Source organism: Camelus ferus, chromosome 9 (genome assembly GCF_009834535.1).
Source record: "Camelus ferus isolate YT-003-E chromosome 9, BCGSAC_Cfer_1.0, whole genome shotgun sequence".
NCBI classification, from domain to species: Eukaryota; Metazoa; Chordata; class Mammalia; order Artiodactyla; family Camelidae; genus Camelus; species Camelus ferus.
Window position 1 is genome coordinate 15,306,306 of NC_045704.1, and position 20,796 is coordinate 15,327,101.

General features: G+C 56.0%; 3 protein-coding genes across 3 annotated transcripts in view; 2 read left to right on the top strand and 1 right to left on the bottom strand.

Moving 5' to 3' along the window:
* Positions 1 to 1,842: 1,842 nt before the first annotated feature.
* Positions 1,843 to 4,403, top strand: IRF2BP1 (interferon regulatory factor 2 binding protein 1). Its single transcript, XM_032485752.1, has one exon. The coding sequence runs from the start codon at positions 2,244 to 2,246 to the stop codon at positions 3,996 to 3,998; it is 1,755 nt and encodes a 584-aa protein (XP_032341643.1). The 5' UTR covers positions 1,843 to 2,243; the 3' UTR covers positions 3,999 to 4,403.
* A 7,422-nt stretch (positions 4,404 to 11,825) lies between these two features.
* FOXA3 (forkhead box A3) lies at positions 11,826 to 18,973 on the bottom strand. The gene is made up of 2 exons (XM_006179424.3): positions 18,766 to 18,973; positions 11,826 to 13,648 (listed from the first exon to the last, which is right to left on the bottom strand). Exons 1-2 carry the CDS (start codon positions 18,832 to 18,834, stop codon positions 12,671 to 12,673), a joined length of 1,047 nt encoding a protein of 348 aa, XP_006179486.2. The 5' UTR covers positions 18,835 to 18,973; the 3' UTR covers positions 11,826 to 12,670.
* An 813-nt stretch (positions 18,974 to 19,786) lies between these two features.
* The window catches only part of SYMPK (symplekin), a 34,136-nt gene continuing 33,126 nt past the window's right edge, over positions 19,787 to 20,796 (top strand). Inside the window, 1 exon segment of the mRNA XM_032485751.1 lies at positions 19,787 to 19,916. The gene's annotated coding sequence lies outside the window, so the exon portion shown is untranslated.

A 20,796-nucleotide genomic window follows, 5' to 3' on the forward strand; every position in this document is an offset into this window, starting at 1 on the left:
TCTGTTACCAGGATGAGCCTTGTCAGGGCAAGACCTGAACCCCCACCTTCATCACTGCTGCATCCTCAGCCTGGCCCAACACAGAGAGGTTGAATCTTCCAAGTAATGGGAGGTTAAAAACAGCTTTCATTTATGGTGCTCCTCTTATGGGCCAGGCCCTATGCTAAGCGTTTATATGCATGTTTGCATTTTAACCTAAAGGTAGGCAATGAAAAGCAGATTCTAGAGGGTCTCCACTTTTTCCTGAGAAGTTTAAGGACTTACCCTACATTTGTCAGGGGCCAGTCCAGTCCACCTGAAGCCAGCCTCTGGCCAGAACTCCTGACTCCTACTCATGTTTACTAAAGAATGGCCGAAAGCCAATTTTAGGTAATACATGGATGGCCTTTTTAATGGTTCTATATGTGTGTAGTTTTAACTTATTTTTTTAAAAAATGTGTATCTAGTACATAAAAACCCATGACTATGCACATACTACTGCTGAGGATGAGGCAAAAGTAAATAGTCTTTTTTTCCCCACGGGAGTCGACTTTAAGAAAAATGTTAAAATAATACAGGTGTTAAAATTGAGACTGAAGACTGGGTAACAAAATCAGACCTGCTATGGTTGCAGTGGGATGAGGGAGAGTGGAGGCAAGCAACCCCCGATTAGTTTGAAAAGCACTAATAGATGTAACTCTGGCAAGTCATTCAAATATTTTTGAATGCTTACTATGGGCCCAGGCCTAGAGAAAGGAAGAGGCTGGTGTGGGTTGGAATTATCTTTCCTCCACATGACCCCTCCCCAAACCTGCCCCGCGCTGTCTGTTCTCGTCGCCGGGAAGGAAAAAACAAAAAACAAAACCATGGAGGTCACCAAAGCCTGCTTGGGCCTATCAGGTAGCAAACACTCAAGACTGGAGAAAGGCGGTCTGGCTCCGGGTCTCCCCAGAAACTATGCCCCCCAACTCTTGCCATCTCTGTCCTCCTTCCCTTCCCCCAAATTAGTGAGCCGTAGAGGGTGAGGATACGCTCAACCAGATGCTTGGAAAACACGGAAAGACCCCCCCCTGAGATTAAGGTGGTGGGGGGGTAAGAACAGACAGCGGGAACCGGGAAGGCCTCCCCCAACCTCCCAGACAGCGGAAGTGCGTCAGTTTGTTCGCCCCGCAGAGCATTTTGGGAATTGTAGTGAAGTTTGGTGGTGGGGGCAGAAACCGACAGTGTAACCCTTTTAAGACCAGAGCGCACAGGCAGAACTGGAACAGACCTGGGGGCGCTCGACCACTCCCTTTGGCAGATAAGGCAACTGAGGCAGAGACCGTCAGTCTTCTCCTTTGTCCGGCTGTTGCCCGCCTCAGTCAGAGGCTGATATCCAAGATCCTGGGCAAGACGAAATGCCAAGTGGACAGCCCTCCCCAAAAGTAAGTTGTCAGCTTCCCGTCCCCTTACTCTGAAACCGTCCAATCAAGGCCCCTCCGTTGCTGCCTTTGTGACCAGTCACTGGCCCACCTTTGAAGGGCGGGGAACTGAGCCTCAGAGAGGGCAAGACTTTTGCTTAAGCTACACAGCAAGTCGGAGCAGAAACTGGATGCCCGGAAGCCTGTCCACCCGCTACAAATTCGAAATCCGTGGTGGCTCTCACCATTTGTATCACATCCCCACCCTCTCCCCTTGTGCTCGAGCAGCTAGGAGCCAGCCAAACTCCCTGCCCCGCGGCTAGGAGTGGTAGAAAAGGTTGCGCAGTGGAGAGCCGGCGAGCTCCCACCTTCCTCTGACGCCTGCAGTCCCCTTTAAGAACCAGTCCCGGCGGGACTACGTTTCCCAGAAGGCTTTGCAGGCGCGTTATGTAACTTTCCCTGCGAAGCGGCCTCTGGGGCAGAAGGCTGTGGAGGAGGCGGCGGCGGCGGCGGCGGCGGCGGCGGCCGTTGCGGCGGCGGTGGCGGGAGCGGCGGGAGCCCGAGGCGGCGGCGGCGCCCGCGGCCCATCGCGGGGCCCGAGCTGTGCGCCGCGGCCTGGAACCCTGACCGGGCGGAGGCGCCGACGTGCCTCTGCCTGCCTTTTCAAGGAGGCGGGAGTGAGGAAAAAGGCTTAGGGCCCAGGGGGCGGGGAAGGGGGGCCGGGCCTGGATCCGCGGGGAGGCCGAGCCTGAGGCCCGACCGTGGCTCGCGCGGTCCTGGGGACACGAATCGAACGTCGGCGGCTAGAATCGAACGTCTGCGGCGGTTGGAACGCGGGGGCCCGGAGGCGCGCGCGCGGGGGCTATGGCGTCGGTGCAGGCGTCTCGCCGCCAGTGGTGCTACCTGTGCGACCTGCCTAAGATGCCGTGGGCCATGGTGTGGGACTTCAGTGAGGCCGTGTGCCGTGGCTGCGTGAACTTCGAGGGCGCAGATCGCATCGAGCTGCTCATCGATGCCGCCCGCCAGCTCAAGCGCAGCCACGTGCTCCCCGAGGGCCGCTCACCCGGGCCCCCGGCCCTCAAACACCCGGCCACTAAGGACCTCGCTGCCGCCACCGCACAGGGGCCTCAGTTGCCGCCTCCACAGGCCCAGCCCCAGCCGTCGGGGACAGGCGGCGCTGTCTCGGGCCAGGACCGCTATGACAGGGCCACATCGTCGGGCCGCCTCCCCTTGCCCTCTCCCGCCCTGGAGTACACTCTGGGTTCTCGCCTGGCTAATGGGCTGGGCCGCGAGGAGGCTGTGGCGGAGGGGGCGCGAAGGGCCCTCCTTGGCTCCATGCCTGGCTTGATGCCCCCCGGGCTGCTGGCAGCTGCGGTGTCTGGCCTGGGAAGCCGAGGCCTGACGCTGGCACCCGGCTTGAGTCCTGCCCGTCCAGCCTTCGGCTCCGATTTCGAGAAGGAGAAGCAGCAGAGGAATGCGGACTGTCTGGCAGAACTGAACGAGGCCATGAGGGGCCGGGCAGAGGAATGGCACGGGCGCCCCAAAGCTGTGCGGGAACAGCTGCTGGCGCTGTCTGCCTGCGCCCCTTTCAATGTCCGCTTCAAGAAGGATCACGGGCTGGTGGGGCGGGTGTTCGCCTTCGATGCTACTGCCCGCCCGCCAGGCTACGAGTTCGAGCTGAAGCTCTTCACCGAATACCCCTGTGGTTCTGGCAACGTGTATGCAGGAGTCCTGGCCGTGGCTCGTCAGATGTTTCATGATGCTCTGCGGGAGCCGGGCAAGGCACTGGCCTCATCAGGCTTCAAGTACCTCGAATATGAACGCCGGCACGGCTCGGGGGAATGGCGCCAGTTGGGGGAGCTGCTAACCGATGGTGTCCGCAGCTTCCGAGAGCCAGCTCCCGCCGAGGCCCTGCCCCAGCAGTACCCAGAGCCAGCCCCTGCAGCTCTATGTGGCCCACCTCCACGAGCCCCATCCCGGAACCTGGCGCCCACACCACGCCGTCGCAAGGCGTCTCCTGAGCCCGAGGGCGAGGCGGCTGGGAAGATGACCACCGAGGAGCAGCAGCAGCGGCACTGGGTGGCACCTGGTGGCCCGTACTCCGCTGATACTCCGGGTGTGCCCTCACCTATCGCCGCCCTGAAGAACGTGGCCGAGGCCCTGGGCCACTCCCCCAAGGACCCTGGCGGGGGTGGGGGCCCTGTGCGTGCAGGGGGTGCCAGCCCCGCAGCCTCCTCCACGGCCCAGCCTCCAGTCCAGCATCGTCTAGTGGCCCGCAACGGTGAGGCAGAAGTTAGCCCCACAGCAGGGGCGGAAGCGGTTAGCGGGGGTGGTAGCGGCACCGGGGCGACCCCTGGGGCCCCCTTGTGCTGTACCCTATGCCGAGAGCGGCTGGAAGACACCCACTTCGTCCAGTGCCCCTCAGTGCCCGGACACAAGTTTTGCTTTCCCTGCTCACGGGAGTTCATCAAGGCACAGGGTCCTGCTGGGGAGGTGTACTGCCCTAGTGGCGACAAGTGCCCGCTAGTGGGCTCCTCTGTCCCCTGGGCCTTCATGCAGGGTGAGATCGCCACCATCCTTGCTGGAGACATCAAGGTTAAGAAAGAACGGGACCCCTAGGCCACCACTGCCACCAGTCTACTGCCCACCCATCCCCCTTGCCACCCACCGCTGCTGCGGATAAATTATTCCCTCCCCCACCCAGCCCAGTGCTTCCCCTACCTGTGTACATACCCACTTCCTTATCCCAGATGGGTCCCCTGGGGTAGATGCATTGAGGGTGGGGGGAGAAAGCTTGTGGGGGTTTCTGTCTGAGGGGGTGTTTGGGGTCCCTTGACCCCTCCAGTTTCCCTCTCCCCTCCTTGGCTTGGCTTTGCTGCTGCTTGTAGTTGGGGGAGAGGTGCCCCCCTCCTCCTTGAGAAGGGGCCTCCTGAAATCTCGCTCTTTATAAACGAAGCAAAAGCATTTTATTGCCTCCCCCCTCTTACCCTCTTTTCCTCCTTCAATAAACCGAAAGATGGGTTTTTCCTTCTTGGTCCCTTAGTTGTGTGAGATGCTGCGCCCCCTTTGGGACTGAACTGATCCTGCGAGGGAGAGGACGTTGCATCGTAGCCGCCAGGTGGCGCCCTTCGCTCAGGTGCGCCCGCTGGCTGTCTACAACTGCCTGGCCACTGGTCAGGCGTTCAGGCCGTCAGCCCGTTTTCCAGGTGACAGAACTGAGACTCAGAGTGGGGATGGCTCTTGCATGGGAGCCACAGCCAAGCTCGGGAATTAGGTTTCCCTTCCGGCCCATCCGCTGTATCTACCCAGAATATGGGAGACTCAGTGCCCACCAGGGGAGGGGAAAGAGGCATCAGGAGGCTTCCCAGAAGGGATGGGCAGTGAGTTCTGGGCAGGGAGAGAATTAGGCTAGATTGCTGAAGGGACTGCCCGAGGAAAGAAGAAATTTACCTCAGGAAGTAACCAACAGGGTCCCTGGAAACCAGGTACCTGCTCGCCTCTGGTGGTGGCCCTGAACTGCGCGCCCAGCTCTGGAGACCAGCCTCAACGGCGGCCGGCCTAGGACACACACCGTGACTGGCAGGGTAAAAGGCACTCCCCCCGCGGCCGCCTCTGATGTGCGCGGCCTTGTCCCGCACCTGTCCCGGTGGTATGATCATTAACCAGGACTTCCTGCTCGCTGGCGTCACGGGGCGGGGCCTAAGCGGGCTGCGGCAAAGCAGGGGTTAAGGGGAGGGGGCGGCCCCCAGAGCCCAGCCCCCACCCGGGCGGCCTTCCCCGCGACCCTGAAGTGGAGATTCCGGGAAGGGGGAACTCTGGGCGCAAAGGCCAGCGGATGGACAGAGAGGTGGGGAATGACCGTGTGTCCTGCCACTGCACAACCCTGTCACACGGCTCTGAGACCCTAGGTTCCCCCAGGTCTTGGGAACCCAGGTGTTACATCACCTAAATCTAGAAGACCTTAACGTCCTGAACCATCCTCCTGGTTACCCAGGTGTCCCACCCACACATCCTGCAGACCCTCATGTCCTGACTCCCAAATATTAGGGACCCTGGGGCTTTGTCCTCCACATCTGGAGGACCCTTATTTCTTGGACTGAGGGGTCCCATCCCCTCCCCAAGCCATCAGGTCTCAGGTGTTCTGTCACCCCTGGCACTGCCAGCCTGGGCTCTGGGCAGGGCTGGGAAAACCACCCCTGATTAAATACACCAGGCGATAAGCCCAGAGCATGGGAGACGCTGGATGGAGCTCCATGCCTGGGCACCCCTCCTGGGCAGTCTTGTGGCCTCCCCTGACCCAGCTCTGCAGGCCAAGTACTGGGTAGCTTCCCTTCCCCCATCTTCAGAGCTGGAAGCCTCCAGACACCAGGGCCCTGTGCCCCAGTTGGGGCTAAATAGCTGCGGAGGACACCTGGTCCTTTAAGAACAGCTGTTGGGTGGGTGGGGGGCAGGGGAGTCACCCCCAGCCTGGCTGGTGTGTATTCTAGATAGAAGTTGGGTTAACTATTAACAGAGCAGACGGACTGAACTGTGTGGGTGTGGGGGGCTGAATCAGCTCCCCCTCTTGATCCAGTGCCAGGGTGGGGCCAGAGTGGAGGGGTTCAGGACTGATTTGGGGATCCGTGAGTAGGTGAAGAGGCTTCATAGAAGGAGAGAGAGACGTGGAGAGAGACCCAAGGACAGATGGAGACAGCAGAGGTGGGGAGGGAGATGTAAAGAGAGGCCAGCTCACTGAAAGAGGGAAGACAGAGACCCAGAGAGAGACACGGAGAGATGGAGAGACCCCCGGAGATGAGGGAGATGAGGTAGAAATAGAGAGACGAACGTTCAGAGGAGAGAATTAAGAGAAATATCCAGGTGGGTGGAGAGGCTGAGATACACTGATGAAATGCCAACAATAGAGACACAGAAGGAGAGAGAAGGGAGCCTGAGACTCGGAGGGAGGGAGGGAGGCTGTGAAATCAGGGAAAGGTACAGGTTTCAAGTAAATACATCTTCAAACTCAAAAGTTCTGTGCGACAGAGGGAGAGAACAGAGCTGTGTGAAGGGCAGGGCTGAATCTGCCCTGGTCACTTGGTCCCCATGGCAAAATCTGGCTCACTCCTTACTCTCCAGGTTTCAACTCAGCTGACGCCTCCTCCAGGAAGTCCTTCTTGACCTCCGTCTGTGTCAGGTGCCATTTCTGGGCTCCCACAGGCCCTCAACTCCCCTATCACAGCCCTGAGCATTCTAAATCATTCTCTGGGTACTGGACTGTGAGCCCCTAAGGGTGGGGCTGGGGCTGTCTCAGTTACCACTGTGTCCCCAGCATTGCCCTGCACTGGCAGGTATAAAGGATGTATAGATGAATGGACTCCTTCAACAGATATCTATTCAGCCTCTGCAGGGTGACAAGCACCGCAGTACCTGCTGTGGATACAACAGGGAACGGGATGCAGCCCCTACTCTCAAGGAGCTGACGTTCAGGTGGGAGATACAGATGCATAAAATGTCCATCATTTGTACAGTCATGGAGCAGTAAGTCCTAAGAAGAAAAAAGAAACCAGGGAAAGGAGAGATAAAACGATGGAGGTTGGTATTTTAAAGTGGGAAGTAGGGAAGAGCTCTCTGAGATGATGGTAAAAATGAAGGAGGTGAGGGAGCGAGCCCGGGGCCATCTGCAGGAATAGCACATGCAAAGGCCCTGAGGTGGGAGCCTGCTTGGTTCATTCCAGAAACAGCCAGGTGGCTAGTGCAGCTGGGCAAAGGGGAGTCATAGGAATGAGGTCAGAGGGACAGTCAGGGAGTATGGGGGGCCCTGTAGACCATGGTAAGGATTTTGGATTTTGTTTTAATGGGAATAGGTAGAGGGTTTCAAGCACTGAGAGAAGGGATGGAGCAAATGAGACAGAAATAGCAAAGAATCAGTTGGGATGGACAGCATATCGTTCATCATTGTGTCTCCAGGGCTCAGCAGAGGGCTTCGTATATATGCCCAACGACAGAGTGTGCATGAATGACTAAGACCCAAATAAACAGAGAAACAGAATGACATGAGATAGATGGACAGATTCCCAGGGAGAAGCCAGGTAAGGCCGCAGGGATGCCCAGGAACAGCAGAGGCAGACAGACAGACAGACAGCAGTCCAGCTGAGAAGTCCCATTCCTTCCAGAGCCCTCCCCACCCGGAAGGCTGCCCTGGAGCTGGAAAAATCCCCCAGGCCCCCCTGCCCGCCTTGCCCGTGGTGTGCCCACTCACACCTCAGGCAGAGGAAGCTGGCAGGCCCCACAGGAACCTTTCTGTGTGGGGGGAGTGGGGGCGGGCGGGCGGCAGGGACGAAGGGAGAGGAGTGGCGGGCGGGCAGGCAGCGGGCAGTGGCTACACAAAGGCCCCAGTGTCTGCCCCTCCTGCCCCCGGGTACAGATATAAATAATATGTCCATATGCCTTTATATATATACCAGTGCGCTGGGGCGGGAGGCTGGGGGCCACACACTTCCCCGAGAACCCCAGCACGGCAGAGGTCTGCTTCTGTCGGGGGCTGGGGGCCCCAAGACACACAGAGATAGTGGCCAAGACTGAGAGGCTCCAGCAGAGAGGGACACAGTGACAGAAGACGAGAGAGAAACTTACAAAGGGCAAGAGAGAAACAAAAAGAGACCGGGCAGATTGCAACCCGGCGTTAGACACCAAGTGGCAGAAAGAGTAAGCTGACCCAGTGGAGACAGATCAAGAAAATGGAGAGATTGAAGTTCCCGGAGAGAAGACAGGAAAAAGTCACAGGTAGAGGGACAGTGACAGAATAAAGACAAGGGTCATTCCAGAGAAAGGCAGAGCCCCAGAAACCGAAGGGAGAGAAAGGAGGGACAGAAAGAAACAGGCCAGCAGACCCCCAGATGGGGACAGAGAGAAAGAGCAGCAGGCAGGCAGGCAGGCGGCTCCAGGCCAAGGCTGGGGGCTTGGGAGGCTAGTGACCACGGGTGGGGGAGGGTCAGGGCACGTCTCCAGTGTCGGGGCCCCGCCTGTGGGGCTCTGGTCCAACCCAGTCCGGGGCAGGCTAAGGGGCAGGGAGCGGAGGTGAGGGAGGTGGCCCTTGGGTTCCGGATCTTGGTGTTTACCTGGGGCAGGCATTGCAAACAGGCGTCCAGCCTGGCCCATGGCAGGCAAGGGTGGGATGGGCAGGGCCCCAGCTCTGGGCACCAGTGGGCCCGACACGCCCACCTGTGGCCTGGGTGGTGAGTAACACACGCCACAGTGACACCTGGGGAGATGGTGACACATAGGGGGACAGACGCGGTGACACACAGGGACAGATATAGGCAGACCAAGAGTGTCTGAGACATAAACAGACCCACAGGACCTAGTGACAGAGACCCACTGTAATAGACACAGTGACAGACACACGGCAGTGACAGAGCCCAGGACACAATGAGGGGCAAACATAGTGTGAGGCTTAGAGACACAGTGACACATGGAAGACAATGACACTGACATACACACATACACAGAGACACAAGCACAGAAACACCTACAGAAACCCAGTGACAAGAAACACAGGCGCACACGACACCCACTCACGCTGACGGAGACAAACCATGGAGTAGCACATAAGCCTGTGACATTGACACGCTGACCCCAAGGTACACAGTGACAGAGGCTTGCTGGCTTCTGGGGTGCCCCCTCGTCCTCCTGTAGCCGGGTGTGAGTGGAGGTGACTTGAGGGAGAGCTTGATTACTCCCAGGGCCCTACCCTGCTGCTCCTCCCGTGCTCTAGAATAGCGTCCTGGTTCAGGCCCTGGCTCTGGGCTTGGGTTCAAGTCTGAGCTCCCTCACTCACTCCTTGTGTGACCTTGAGCAAGTCACTTCACCGCTTCATGCCTCAGTTTCCCCGATAATAAAATGAGTGGGGGGAAGGATGGGGTCACTTAGTTCTGTCAGGGGCTTACATGATGCCAGACACATGGGAAGCCCCAGCAGCCATTATTTTCTTTTTCATCGTCATTATCGTCTCATCTCTTCTGATGTAGATGGCCCTCTGCCCACAGCTGGGACCCTGCCTTGGCCTCTGCATCCCCACCCACGGGCCCCTCCCTTGGACTACGTCACCTAAAGCCCACAAGCTGTGTCCAGGTCCATCTGGCCCAGCTCATGCTTCTCTGTGTCCCCATGGCTGGCCCTCCATCCCTGATCCCTAGCGTCCTCATGTCTGTCCATGCGTCCCATGTCTGACTGTGGTACTTTTCCATGCTGGCCACCAGCCGGCTGTCCCTGGGGTGGGGGTCACACCTGCCCACGCCAGCCGAGCCGGTGGCCACCAGACACCCTGACGGATGGCCCCACCCTCCCCCCAGGACCCTACAACAACACCCGCCCCTCCGGCCACCTGAGGTCCCCACTGGGGCGGCCTGAGGCCTGAGCCTGGGGACAGGAAGCCCCAGGCCTGGCCGCCCTGAAAGCCTCTTTCAGCCTGGGCCTCCTCCCGCCGCCACCGACTCCTCCTGCGGAATAATATTTGGGCTGTTGGCCGGGGGGCGGGGGCCAGATCCGGAGGCCGCCTGGGAGAAGCCAGAAACCGCAGGGCTTCCTGCCTCGGGCCGGCCGACTCCGGGAGAGACCCCCAGGCCCGAGGGAGGGGGGCGGGCACCCGGGGAGACTGAGGGCCTTTCTCTCGGCCCCAGTTGTTTTTTCCAGGAACCAGGAGGAATTCCCCGGCCTGCCCGGGACAGCGAGGCTGGTGGGACGGCTGACGGGGAGCCAGCACGGCAGGGGGCGGGGGTGACACGCAGCCGGCAGGGCGGGCGCGGCGACAGAAATAGAGGGCCTGGCCTGCCAGGTAGCAGGTAGAGGCGGAAACTCAGGGAGCCGGGAGAGGGAGGCGGGAGGAGGAGAGAGGCCATAGAGCCAAAGGATTTGGGGGGTAGGGGGAGGTGAACCCCAAGAGAGGAAGAGTCAGAGCCCCCAAGAGAAGGAGCGAGTGATCCAGAGGCCCAGAGAGGGAGGGACAGAGTCAAAGCACTGGAGAGAATGAGAGAGAGAGCGAGGCAGAGCGTATGAGGCAGACGCACAGAGACTGAGCGAGTGTCTTCCCCAAAACCAAGGAACAGAGAATAAAGGCAAGAGAGGGACAGAATGACACTGAGAAAAATGACATTAAGAGACAAAGAGAAAGATGGACACTCAGGAACTGGGAGAAACATTTCTCTCTCTCTCTCTCTCCCCCTCTCTCACACACACACGTGCACACACACACATGTGGATTAAGAGACAGCCTTTGGTCTTTGAATGACTGACTGACTAAATAAATGATTAAGTGGCTAGAGTGACTACGACCAAGAAAGGCAAAGGTAAACCGAGGAAAAGACACCGGCTCCAGCCTGGCCCTGCCCCAGCCCCTTCTGGTTTTGGTTCTCAGTTTTCACTGTTAAATGACAGAGTGTGAAGAACACAATTGTCTTTCCCAGAGAGCTATACCCGCAGGACATCTGAGCCACAGATCTCAGACCCAGAGCCTAGGAAGAGACCTGGAAGGATAGAAATACCCAGACCCCAAACCCAGAGGCCCCCAGAAGCCTCCAGCGCCTGGAAGGAGGACCCACCTCCTCTCCCACACACCTGCACGTAAAAGTGACAGAAGCACACCAGGGCCAGCAAACACATGCTCACCCACACACACACAACAGTGACAGGCACACAGCAAAGACAGGCATGATACACAAACACAGATATACTTAAAAAAAAAAATACAGGCAGATGCTGACTCACAGAGATACACATGAAACACACAGTGACACACAATGACCCACGACAATGATATAGTCACCAATGATGTAGACACAGACTCTCTGAGGCAGCAGGTATGCAAATAGACAGACAGAAAAGACACATCCAACAGTGTGAGACCCAGAGGGTCCCCGGGAGAGGTATATAAGAGAACCACACACACAAAACAATAAAGACAAAGCACGTGAGTCTGATATCGCGAGATGCCCACAATAAGCACACACCCAGAGGATGAACAGACATACAAACTCACACAACTGAGGGATACAAACACTAAATAACACTCTGCAGCAGACCACAGGGACTTCAATGGGCACAGTGATATCCTACAACCCACAGAGGCACAGGCGCACACACGCAGAAACTAATACACACACTGTCTCCTTCAGTTAACACTTGGTTTGTCCCGTCTCCTCCTCCCCAGCTTAACCAAAAACTGCGCAGCCCCTGGGCTCCCTGAGCCTCAGAGCTAGAGGCGTGTGTCCGGAGAGTGGGGGTGGGGAGATGGCCTTGGTCACTGCAGCGCCACCTCCTCCTGCTGCCCTGGCCCCACTGCTGCGGGGGCTGCTATCTGTGAACAAACTGTCCTTGGGGTCAGGGACAGCAAAGAGCCAAAGGTCAGGTCGATGCCTCCCCCAGCCCTTCCCCCAGAGGCAGCCAGCTCTTGGGGGCAGGAAGGAGAGGGGACAGGGAACAGCAATTCAGGTGTTCAAGCCTCACAGGGCCCACTCGCCAAGGAAACGAGACTTTCAGTAAGAGGCAGAAATGGTGTCTTTAATGGTCAGATGCAGCCAGTATCCCGCTTCCCAGGCAAGAACCAGACTTCAGTAGAAATTCCCCACACCCTAACCAGTCCATTCTGGTTTCTCCTGGACCAGAGGGAGGATGGGCTACAGAGAAAACCAAGAAGTATCCTCATCTCCATCCCTCACTCCACTCACGCCAGAGATGGTGATGACACGGCCAACACAGGGGCTGTGGTAGCCATCATGATGCATACACTGGTTATGTCGGCCAGCCAAGATGGTGGCCATCACAGTACCCAATGGGCCAAAAAAGATGTTATGCAGGAGGGTGGCCAACTTGGCACCTACTATGCCAATAAATCCACCAACAAAGAAGTGATCACAGTATCCAATGGGCCAAAGAAGATGTAATTGAAATGGCACCACCATCACACCCAAAGGGTCAGCCAAGAGGATGTCATCACAGCGCCCAGAGGGCCAACCAAGATGTCATCCCAGATGGCAGCCATCAGAGCACCCAGTAGATCAACCAGTAATATCAATCAACATGGCAGTCTTCACAGTACCCAGTGGGCCTACCAAGATGTCAGTGGCAGTTATCACAGTACCTAGTGGATCAACCTGGTGCCCACAGAGACGGCAGTCACCACAGTAAGTAATAGACCAACCAAGATGTTAACTGACGGGACAAGCAAAGTGTCACCAGGAGGATCAGGCCCCAAGAGCCTGATGGTGTGAGCTACAGCCATACCCCACCCACCATGCTCCCACCCCGCCACATACCTGCTAGGATGCATTAAGCAGAGAGCGGGAATAGAGGCCCTGGTAGTAGACCCCAGGCTCCCCACCCTCTGCCCCATAGCCCCCAAACCCCACGTCCAGTTTGGGAGGTGCTGGTGTCTGTTCCGACATCAAGTTGTTGATAGAGAAAGGGTGGTTGAAGTTGTAGGGCGCATCCAGCTTCAGCTCCCCTGGGAGCTCCAGGCCAGTGAAGTAGGGTGTGGAGGAAGGGGGTGAGCCACAGTCCAGAGCCCCCACGTCCTCCCCACCCTGGGCCTCAGGCTCGGGGGGCGGGGGCTGCGGCGGAGAGGTGACTGCAGCAGCAGGGGTGGTGGTCGAGGCGGCAGAGCCCGCACTGTTCCTGGAGGTGGAGGTCCCGCCGCCTGCTTTCTTCACCTTCTCCTCCAGCTTGAAGCGCTTCTGGCGGCGCAGGTAGCAGCCATTCTCAAACATGTTACCTGAGCTGGGGTGCAGGGCCCAGTAGGAGCCCTTGCCCGGCTTGTCTGGGGAGCGCGCCACCTTGACGAAGCAGTCATTGAAAGACAGCGAGTGGCGGATGGAGTTCTGCCAGCGCTGCTGGTTCTCCCGGTAGTAGGGGAAGAGGTCCATGATCCACTGGTAGATCTCACTCAGGGTCAGCATCTTGCCGGGCGCCTGCTGGATGGCCATGGTGATGAGCGAGATGTAGGAATATGGCGGCTTGGCGTGTGCCAGGGGTCGCCGGTACCCTTTCGGCATCTCCTTCCCATGCACCAGCCCCGGTCCCGGGCCCCCGTACCCTGAGCTGCTGCCTCCACCACTGCTGGCACCCAGGCCTGGGAAGGTGGGCCCCAGAGGTGCTGTGGGGGCTGGGGGCGCCAGGGGACCTGTGGGCATTGGGGAGGCAGGGAGCCCCCCCGGGGGGTAGGGAGAGCTCAGAGGGTTCAGGGTCATATAGGAGTTGAGGGGGGCCATGGTGGGTACTGGGGTCACTGGAGAGTAAACCTGCAAGGAGAGAGAGATGGCGAGCAGTGAGTCTCCAGTCCGCCAGTAAGCAAAGGGTTGTCGGACCCATTGTGTGTCCATCTGTCTGTCTTGCCTCCTGTATGATTCCCTTCCATCCTTACCTCTGTCTGTAGACAGCTGTCTGTTGGAGTCCCTCTCTCTTCCTTGTCCTCATGATCCCGCTCCCTGACCCCATCCCCTAGGCTCCCATGCACTGGAGCTCACACTCTAAGTGGTTTTCAAAGTGTGCTCTGGGACACCCTGGGGAGCCTCTGAGACCCTTTCAGGGTATCCATGAGGTCAAAACTATTCCCATACAATGCTAAGATATGACTAGCCTTTGTTACTCTCTCTCATGAGCATGCAGAGGAGTTTTTCAGAGGCCACATAATGCATGACATTGCAACAGACTAAACGCGGAAGCAGCTATGAAAATCTAGCTGTCTTCTGTTAAACCAGACATGAAAGAGATTTGCAAAAATGTAAGTGTGCCACTCCTTTCACTAAATATTTTGAAGTATAGTTATTTTAATAAAAATACATTACTTATACTAATACATTGTTGCTATTTTCAAATGAATTAATGCATATCTTTAAAATTCCTCAGTTTTCATTTCTAATGTGGTGTCTATTGATAAATATAACCCCAGTCAACAGAAACTGGGGTCCTCAATAATTTTAAGAGTGTAGTGGGGGAGGGTATAGCTCAGCAGTACCTTCACTAAAACAAATAAATAAAAACCTAATTACCTCCCCCCAAAATTTTTAAAAAAGAAATAAAAATTAAGAAATTTAAAAAAAAGTATAAGAAGTCCTGAGACCAAAAGAAAAAAAGATCCAAGAGCTGCTAATTTACCTAATAATGAAATCTATATGTGTATGTTCTATCAATCTTTTAGGTTATAAAATTACAGTCTTTATAGGTCAAGAACATTTGAAAGTCAGAAATTCCACATTTCAACCTAATATATGTCATCTACTTACTATATATAGGTCATCACATCAAAGATATTACTTTGTAAGCTGCAATATTAAGTATCAATAAGAATGGGAAAAAAAACACTGTCAGTTATAATCCCTAGACATCACTGATTGTAAAACCCATTCCATTTTCAGAAATGTTCAAATGGGGGGAAAATGTTCATCTTAGCTCAGTGAAATACAGCAGACATTCCTATGTCTTTGTAAGTAATGATACAGTGTCTCAAATATTCGATATTTATTCGCCACCTACTCTGAGCCAGGCACTACTCCAAGCACTTCACAGGAAACGTCTGCTCTCATCCTTATAACTGCACTATGGGGGAGGCACTAACATGACACCCATTTTACAGCTGGGTAAGCTGAGGCCCAGAGAGGTTGTTGGGGGCGGCTCACACAGCAAGGAAGGAGCAGAACTGGGATTCTGAATCAGGTAGTCTGGCTCCGGATGGGTGGTCTGGATCATGCTATAAAAGCAGTGACCAAGACAGACTGAAATGCTTGCCCTCATGGTGCTGTCAATCTCACAGGAAGTGACCAAGATAAGCAAGGAAAACAGGAAGCATGTTGGATGGTGACTTCTCTCTCTCTGTGTATTTATCCTTTTCCACTCTCTCCCAGCCTTTCTCCCTCAATCCTCCATCTGCCTGTCTGTCCTGATCCCCTCCCGCTGAAGGGGTCTCATGGCACTGGAGGTGCTGCTACCTCTGCTATGAATCAATGTGTCACATCTCATCTCCTTGTCACTTAAGTGTCTGCAGATCCAAAGGTCCTGAGAGAAAGAGGAACTGCCAGGGTCACTCAGAGAGTCAGGAATAGGTGGCAATCAACCTAGGTCTGAGTTCCAGTAGAAATTATCCCCTCTCTCTTTCATATGTCTGTCCAGGTAGCTCTTTTCTCCTGTGTCTCTTTGTTCTTGTGTGTTTTTTTGTTTTGTTTTGTTTTAATTATTTTTCTGGTGGGGGAGGTAATTAGTTCATTTATTTATTTTTAGAGGAGGCACTGGGGATTGAACCCAGAAACTCATGTATGCTAAGCATGCACTCTACCACTTGAGCTATACCCTCCCCCATCCTATGGATCTTTGAATCTCCCTGTTGGCTCTGTGTGTATCTGTCCATCTCCTCCCCTGTCTCAGTACCTCTATACTCGTTCCCTCACTCCCTCCCTATATCTCTCCCTCTTTTTCCCATTCCATCTCTCTCCTTTCCTCATCTCTCTCCCTTTATCTCTCCCTGTCTCTCTCTCTCTCCTCCATCTCTTTCCCTCATCTCTCTGTCCTTGCCTTTCTTTCCTCGTGACTCTGCCAAACCCCATCTCTCTTTCTCTCTGTCGCCACCTTCTCTCACATCTCTTTCTCCCTTCCTTGGTACCATCTCTCCCTTTCTCTCTCTCTACCCTACTCCTCTCCTCCCCCCCATCTTTCTTTCTCCTTCAGCACCTCTTTGTATCTCTCTGCCTCCTTCCTTCAGCACCACCATCTCCCCAGAAGTCTTGCATTGAAATTGGAGCTATGGCTATTCCCCTCCCCCATGCACTGGTCTCCCCCCTGGTTGGCTGGTTCTGGCCCCTCCCCAAGAGTAAGGGAAGAGGGTCCTGCAGAGAGAGGAGAGAAGGTGTTGGACCCAGGGGGCTCCACAGAGAGTTCCTAAATCCTTCTACAACCCCTCTACATTTCTCCAACTCAGACTCTCTTGTATCACAGAGGCAGGGAGACTGGGACCCCAGAGCCCTCCTTTTCTGGCTCCCCACCCACCCGGAAGTCCTTCTTGAGGTCTGACCTCAAGCGCTGTAGCTGCCTTAATCCACCCTAGGCTTTCCCACGCCCCGGGGCTGGGATGAACCCCCAGTGTCCGGGTCTGAGCCGGATCTCCCCTGCAAGGGCGGGGCTGAGGTTGGGGGGAAGCTCTCAGGGGACCGGCACCCCCACCTCAGAAGGCCAGAATTTATCCCCTTTCATTTCCTTATTGTCTCTGGAGGAGGGTGTGACAGGGAGCCAAGGGAGGCAGTGTGAAGCCAGAAGTCTAGTTTCTAATCCTGGTCCCAGCCTAGGATCTCAAGTAGCCCCATACACTCTGAGAGGCTGTAGGTTTTCCATCTCTAAAATAGGGGAGCAACTGGACCAGCTAATCTGTGAGAACCGGAGGCCAGTGGGTGATATCGCCTTAGGGTGATGACTTTTCAATTTCCTTCCAGACAGGGAGTCAGTCTAGGGGTATCAATATCACCTCAGCAAGAGGGTATGGTGGGCAAAAAGCAGTTTAGGGGTGCCCTCAGTTCTCTGTCACTGAGTGGATGCAGATGTTTCTCTCCCCATTGTTCTGACCCAGGGGGAGCAGGTGGTTCAGCTGATGGGAAAGCCAATGAGACCCTTAGACAGTATGTCCATTTCCAGCCCCCAAAAGTCAACTCTTCCAAAATATGCCCCCAAATGCTGACCATCTCTAGACTGTCCTGCAATTTCAGGGACAATATGCACACAAATTGGCCCCTAAACTTCAGGCTATGCCCCAAATAATGAATCCTTCATCCTAGACTCTCACAATTTACTTCTTAAAATGCAACTCCAAAACATCGATTTGTAGTTGTTTCCCATAAATCATGTCCCTAGACTCTGAACTCTCTGAGGGGAGGTGATTCAGCTGGGATCCCCCACTATCTGGGATTCTCCAACCCCAGCCTGGTCTCTATCTTCCCCACCATACAGCTGACATCTCCAGCCGCCCTGCCTCCACCTCTCTACACTCCCAATCTCTTCCCTGGTCAGCCTGCCCCACCCCACGTGCACCTCACACCTCTACAGCCCCAGGACTGGCCCCTCCTGGGCACCTTGCCAAGCCCCACAGGCCTGGGTATCCAGGAGTCCCACCCTATAGCTTCAAACCCCAGACCCAGGACTCAGGCACACTGGGGCCCCTGTAAACTCCAGATCTTAGTCTCTTTGGAGAACTCAACTATTCCCTTCCCATACCCATCTCAAGTCTGCAGTCCCCTTCCAGGTTAGAAACCCAAGCTTCCAGACCCCCATAACACTCTGACTAGGACCCTGCCCTCCCTCCACTTCCCCATGTTGACTACAGAGACAGCGAGCTAAGGAGGGGTCCTTGCAGCAAGAGGAATGGGAGTTAGATCTGGGGAAGGACTTTCTGTCGGCTGGGGTGAGGAAATTAAGATATACCCCTGCCCCCTACTCAGGGAAGTCTTGTCTGAGATGGGAGTGGTGAGGACATTAGTAAATACTGGAGATTGCTGGAAAGTTGGGGAGCGGGGATGTGAAATCTGAAACCCTCCAGACTCCAACAAGAAGAATCCCTGCTGAGGGTCTCTAATAACAATTAAATCCCTGAAGTTCAGCTGGGAGGGGAGAGGGTCATGAGTAGGGATGGGGGTGGATGGAGATGGGCCCCGTCCCCTGCCAGTGCTGTTGCCCAGTCCCCTGCTCTCAGGATCCTCTGATCCCATCTGTCTGGCCCCTATCTATCTGAGCCCCAGCTCTAAATCACCTGTTATTCACACTTTCCAAACCAAGCGTCATCTCTGAGCACCTCCATCTCTTATCTCTGAACAGCAATCCCTATTTCTAACTTTAACGTAGTTCTCAGCCCCAATCCTTATCCGGGAGCCCCAATTCTTATTTCTACCCCAGATCCTCCAGCTTTAACACTAAATTCTAATCCTGAGTTCCCAGCTCAGACTTCCCCTAATGGTGACTTCCCTCTCCCATCTCTTGGTCCCTATCTTTTCCCCCCAATTCTGAACCTTATTTCCTAATCCCCCAGCTCTGTCCGTAACCGGAGATCTGAGTCCTATCTTTGGTTTGTTGATTTTAATCTCTTGTACTTTGGGTCCCTGACACCCAGTCCTCACATTTAAACTATGGCTTGACCCTTGCCTAAATCTTCCTGACTCCCAGTTAAGCCCTCACTCCGACTAGTCTGCCTGAACCGCGCTCCCATGCATTGTCCTCTGTCCCTGACTCCTACACCTGGTCTCCGTGTCTCTAGTTCCTCCGGCCCCCAATTCTAGCTGGGGTCCCCATTTGAGTCCACACCTTGGTCCTTGCCCCCATTTAGGCCTGCACCCCGATTTCTGCCCCCTGCCCCCCACTTCCCGCTCCGCCATCCCCGAGGACACACCTCTCCCGCCTCCGGGTAGTAGCTCCACTCGGCCAGGTCATGGGCCTCCATCTTCACCGAGCCCAGCATCCCCCGGGCCTGCGCCCCCACCCGCCCCCGCTCTGGCCCGGGGGGGAACCGAGCACTTCGGATCTCTCAGTCGGCACGACCCCAGTTCCGACCGGCGCCCGTCCGTTCGACCGCACAGGGTCCCAGCCGTCCTGGGCGCCGCGGGAGGCGGCCACGCTTTATAGCCGGGACACCCCCCCACCCCCGCCCGCCCTCGCCCGCCCTGGGCTCCCCTCCCGCCTCCCCGAGGGCGGTGCGCCCGGACTGGGGCGCCCCCTGCGGGACTGCGAGGAGATAGACCTCAGGCGCCGGGAGCCGCAGCCCGGGGACGCGAGAGCTGGAGATGGCTGAAGGGTGAGGGAGTTACAGGTGGTAGATAGACATTGCTGATACTAAGAGCCCCGAGGGCAGAACTCTAAGGCCCTTCTGCCCAGGGGGTTTCATCATCTCGACTGGAGCGGGCGAACAGCCAGAGCCCAGCACGACTGCTACGGAGAATAGAGGGCTCAGAACTGAGTGGTCTCCAGGGGTCCCGATATACTACTCTAAGGACTGGTAAGAGACCCTCGAAACCACATTTCCCTTTGGACGAAATGAAAGACTGAAGCTTCTAATGGCTGGAAATGCTCCATACTGTGTAAATGGTCAGGATCAAAGGTGGAGGGGATCAGGGCCTCTGCTCAGATCCCGCTGGGGCAACAGACCACCTCAAAGACGTAGGAGCTTCGCCTCCCGGTCTCCCCACACTCTCTAACACCAGCCGTCCAGGGACCCAGAACTACTGTGAACTCCATTTCCCAGAAGCCTCTATCTCCCTTTCCGTCCTGCGCCTCTGTCAAAGGACTGCATTTCCCAGAAGGTATGGCGTCCGAAAGCCGGAAATGAAATGCTGCCGTGACATCTTGTTGGGGGTGGAAGGCGGAAGGCCGCTCTCACGGCAGGAGTAGGGGCGGGGTCCGGCTGCAAAGTGGACTCCATTTCCCAGAGACTCCGCGAGTGCGGCGCGTGCGCAGTGTCACGGCGGCGAGCGGAAGATGGCGGCGGCAGCGTTTGTGAAGAGGCGCTGCTGAGGGGGCGCGAGGGGGACGGAGGCCGGAGCCGCGGTGAGCGGGGGCCGGCGTGGGGGCCCGGGGACGAAGGGAGGAAGGACCCTGAAAGAGTAGGGGAGCTGTCGGGGGGAGTGTGGGGACGCTGAGAGGAGAGGGGAGTAGTGACGCTCACGACCCCAGTTTCTTCCCTAGCTCAGGACCCTCCCGTGGCTCCCCGGTGCCCTCAGGGCAAAGTTCCAACGGAGCCGTCAGGGCGCCTCCGCCCCGCCGGCCTCTGCTCTGCCTTTTTGCTCGTTCCTCACTTCGCACAGCTGCACGGGCTTTTCAGTTCCTCAGACTCGCCACAAGCCTTCCCGCCTCAGGCTTTTTGCACATGCCGTCCCCTCTGTCTGCAACATCCTTTTACTCATTCCACCTGGCTAACTCCCATTCATCTTTTGGGTCTCGGCACCAACGTCACTTCCCCTGAGAAGCCCTCTTTTCCCGCCCTCAGTCCCGAAAGCCGCCTTTTAAACGCTCTCATAGGTCTTTGTTCCTTTCCTTCATGTCACTTGTGATCTGATTTGTTATTGGACCTTTTTTTGTGTAGCTCTTTAGTTCTGTCTGTGACCGTGAGCTCCATGGGGGCAGGGACTGGGTAGTGTTGATCACCGCTGTTCCCAGCACAGCGCAGTCTCACTGAAAACGCCCATTTAATGTTCGTTGAATGAATGAAAGATACACAGAGTGGGGCCGCTCTATGTATATGAGAGGACTCATCATACTTCCCGGTGGGAGTGGGGCAGTGGGACTCCATAAGGAGTACACGGGGAGTGGGGGGCGGAAACAGTGGTTGTTTGTAATAGCAAAAGGCTGCATACACCCCAAATGTTCTTTCAGTAAGGAGACTGGCAGGGAAAAAATTAATAATATCCACATGATAAAATATTATGCA